The 1,660-nt window shown below is 53.3% G+C and overlaps 1 protein-coding gene across 1 annotated transcript in view; it reads left to right on the top strand.

The window, feature by feature from the left end:
* Positions 1-8: 8 nt before the first annotated feature.
* Positions 9-1,660, top strand: part of LIPG (lipase, endothelial) — a gene marked incomplete at both ends in the record, with an annotated part of 6,203 nt that continues 4,551 nt past the window's right edge. Inside the window, 2 exons of the mRNA XM_009874850.1 lie at positions 9-80; positions 867-1,046. Of these exons, the coding sequence (XP_009873152.1) occupies positions 9-80; positions 867-1,046 (252 nt within the window). The remainder of the gene's footprint in view (positions 81-866; positions 1,047-1,660) is intronic.

Raw genomic sequence — 1,660 nt, 5'->3', positions numbered from 1 at the left:
CCGTCGGCCACCGCGAGTGCCTGGAGGACTGCGGGTTCAACGTGACAGCCAAGTCCTTCTTCGTCATTCACGGCTGGACGGTGAGTGCGCGGCGTCCCGCGGGGCTCCGGGCGACGTTTCCACCTGCGCGCTTCGGGAGAGCCGGCGGCTCCGGCGTGGGGGGGATTTGGGGCAAACTCGTGTGTTTCCAGCCTTATTGCCTCCTCGTAGCCGCACCCGAGGTCTCCGGAGCGAAGCGACGTGGGTCGTACTTAAGGACTGCGTGACATCCAGCTCGCTCAGGATCGCTTCTTACCTGCACGATGTGAATGATACCGGGGGAGCGTGAAGATTTCCCCTAAAATCCAACTAAGTGACCGCTGTGACGGCGGCGCCCGGCTTGACACACGCTTTCTGTAATTTCAGCCGTCTGCCCAGAATCTTCATTTCTGCTGCGTGGTCTCCTCGATAAAGGGACAGAGGGCAGACAGACTTTATCAAGCTTTCTTCTGCATTTGATGTGGCTAAGTGCGTGGCACCGGGGGGAACTTATCAGCTCTACCAAGGCTTATGCAAACAGTGGTGCCAAGACTGGAAAATAATTCTGCAGTCCATCAGAATTTCTGAAAACCTTGAGGGAAAAAAAGCGATAAGGTGGCACATAACGAACGCCTCTCCCTTCTGCCTTAAAAGGCAAGGTGGTTAATTACAGCCAGAGTCTCTCAAAACCTGTTTTTCTTATACCATTAGTGCAGCACTGAAAAGCAGTGGGGTTTATAGAGGAGCAGCTTGCAGCTGGAGCAGCATATGTAAATGGTATGCAAATAACTCTGAATGTGTAACGTGGGTCCCATGAGCTGGAAACTAACACCTGAATCTCTTTTTAGATGAGCGGCATGTTCGAAACCTGGCTGAACAGCTTGGTGTCCGCTCTTCAGGAGCGGGAGAAGGATGCTAACGTGGTCGTGGTGGATTGGCTCCCGCTTGCCCACCAGCTCTACACCGATGCCGTGAACAACACGCAGATTGTTGGGAAAAGCATAGCGAGGCTGCTGGACTGGTTGCAGGTAACGCTGAATTAAGAACTGGTGGCTGTTGTAACGCTCCACAAGAGACTGTTGCACAAGAGAACGGAGCATTCACCAGCTCTGGCGTTCCCGAGAGGGGAAGGCTCTGGTGTAATCCCAACCCCAAGGCTCGGAGAGGCGGTGGCTCATCGCTCAGGTGCTGCTCTCAGCCCTTGTGCGAGCAGGTGCTACTGTGCCTTCCCGAGAGATGCCGCTTTGTTGAAGTGGGCTTCAAATTTAGGAGTCCTGGCTGAGCACAATGGGAACTCGGGAGAGGGGTGTTTGAAGTCAGCGTTGGGTTGGCAAAGAGGGTGTTACACCTGGCACCTGAGTTCACAGCCAGTCTGCTGGCAGCTCCCTTGGGGAAGGCTGCTCCAGATGCTGCTCCAACAAAAAATACTGTAATTGAGGTTGCACACTGCGTACTGTGGCTGAGTGGAAACCGCAAGTCCTATCCAAACCATTCAACTTGTCTTGATGAAATAAAGAACGAAGCACACTTCTCTGCTCCTTCCCTCCCATCTCTTAGAACTGGGCTTTAAAGATCCACAGACTGGACCAATGCTGGATGCCCTGAAAGACAGGGGCCAAATTGTCATACCTTTTTTTTTCAC

The sequence above is a fragment of the Apaloderma vittatum genome, unplaced genomic scaffold (assembly GCF_000703405.1).
Source record: "Apaloderma vittatum isolate BGI_N311 unplaced genomic scaffold, ASM70340v1 scaffold22938, whole genome shotgun sequence".
Lineage (NCBI taxonomy): Eukaryota > Metazoa > Chordata > Aves > Trogoniformes > Trogonidae > Apaloderma > Apaloderma vittatum.
The sequence above is the reverse complement of the archived record's forward strand: the minus strand, read 5'-3'. Positions and strand labels throughout refer to the sequence as shown.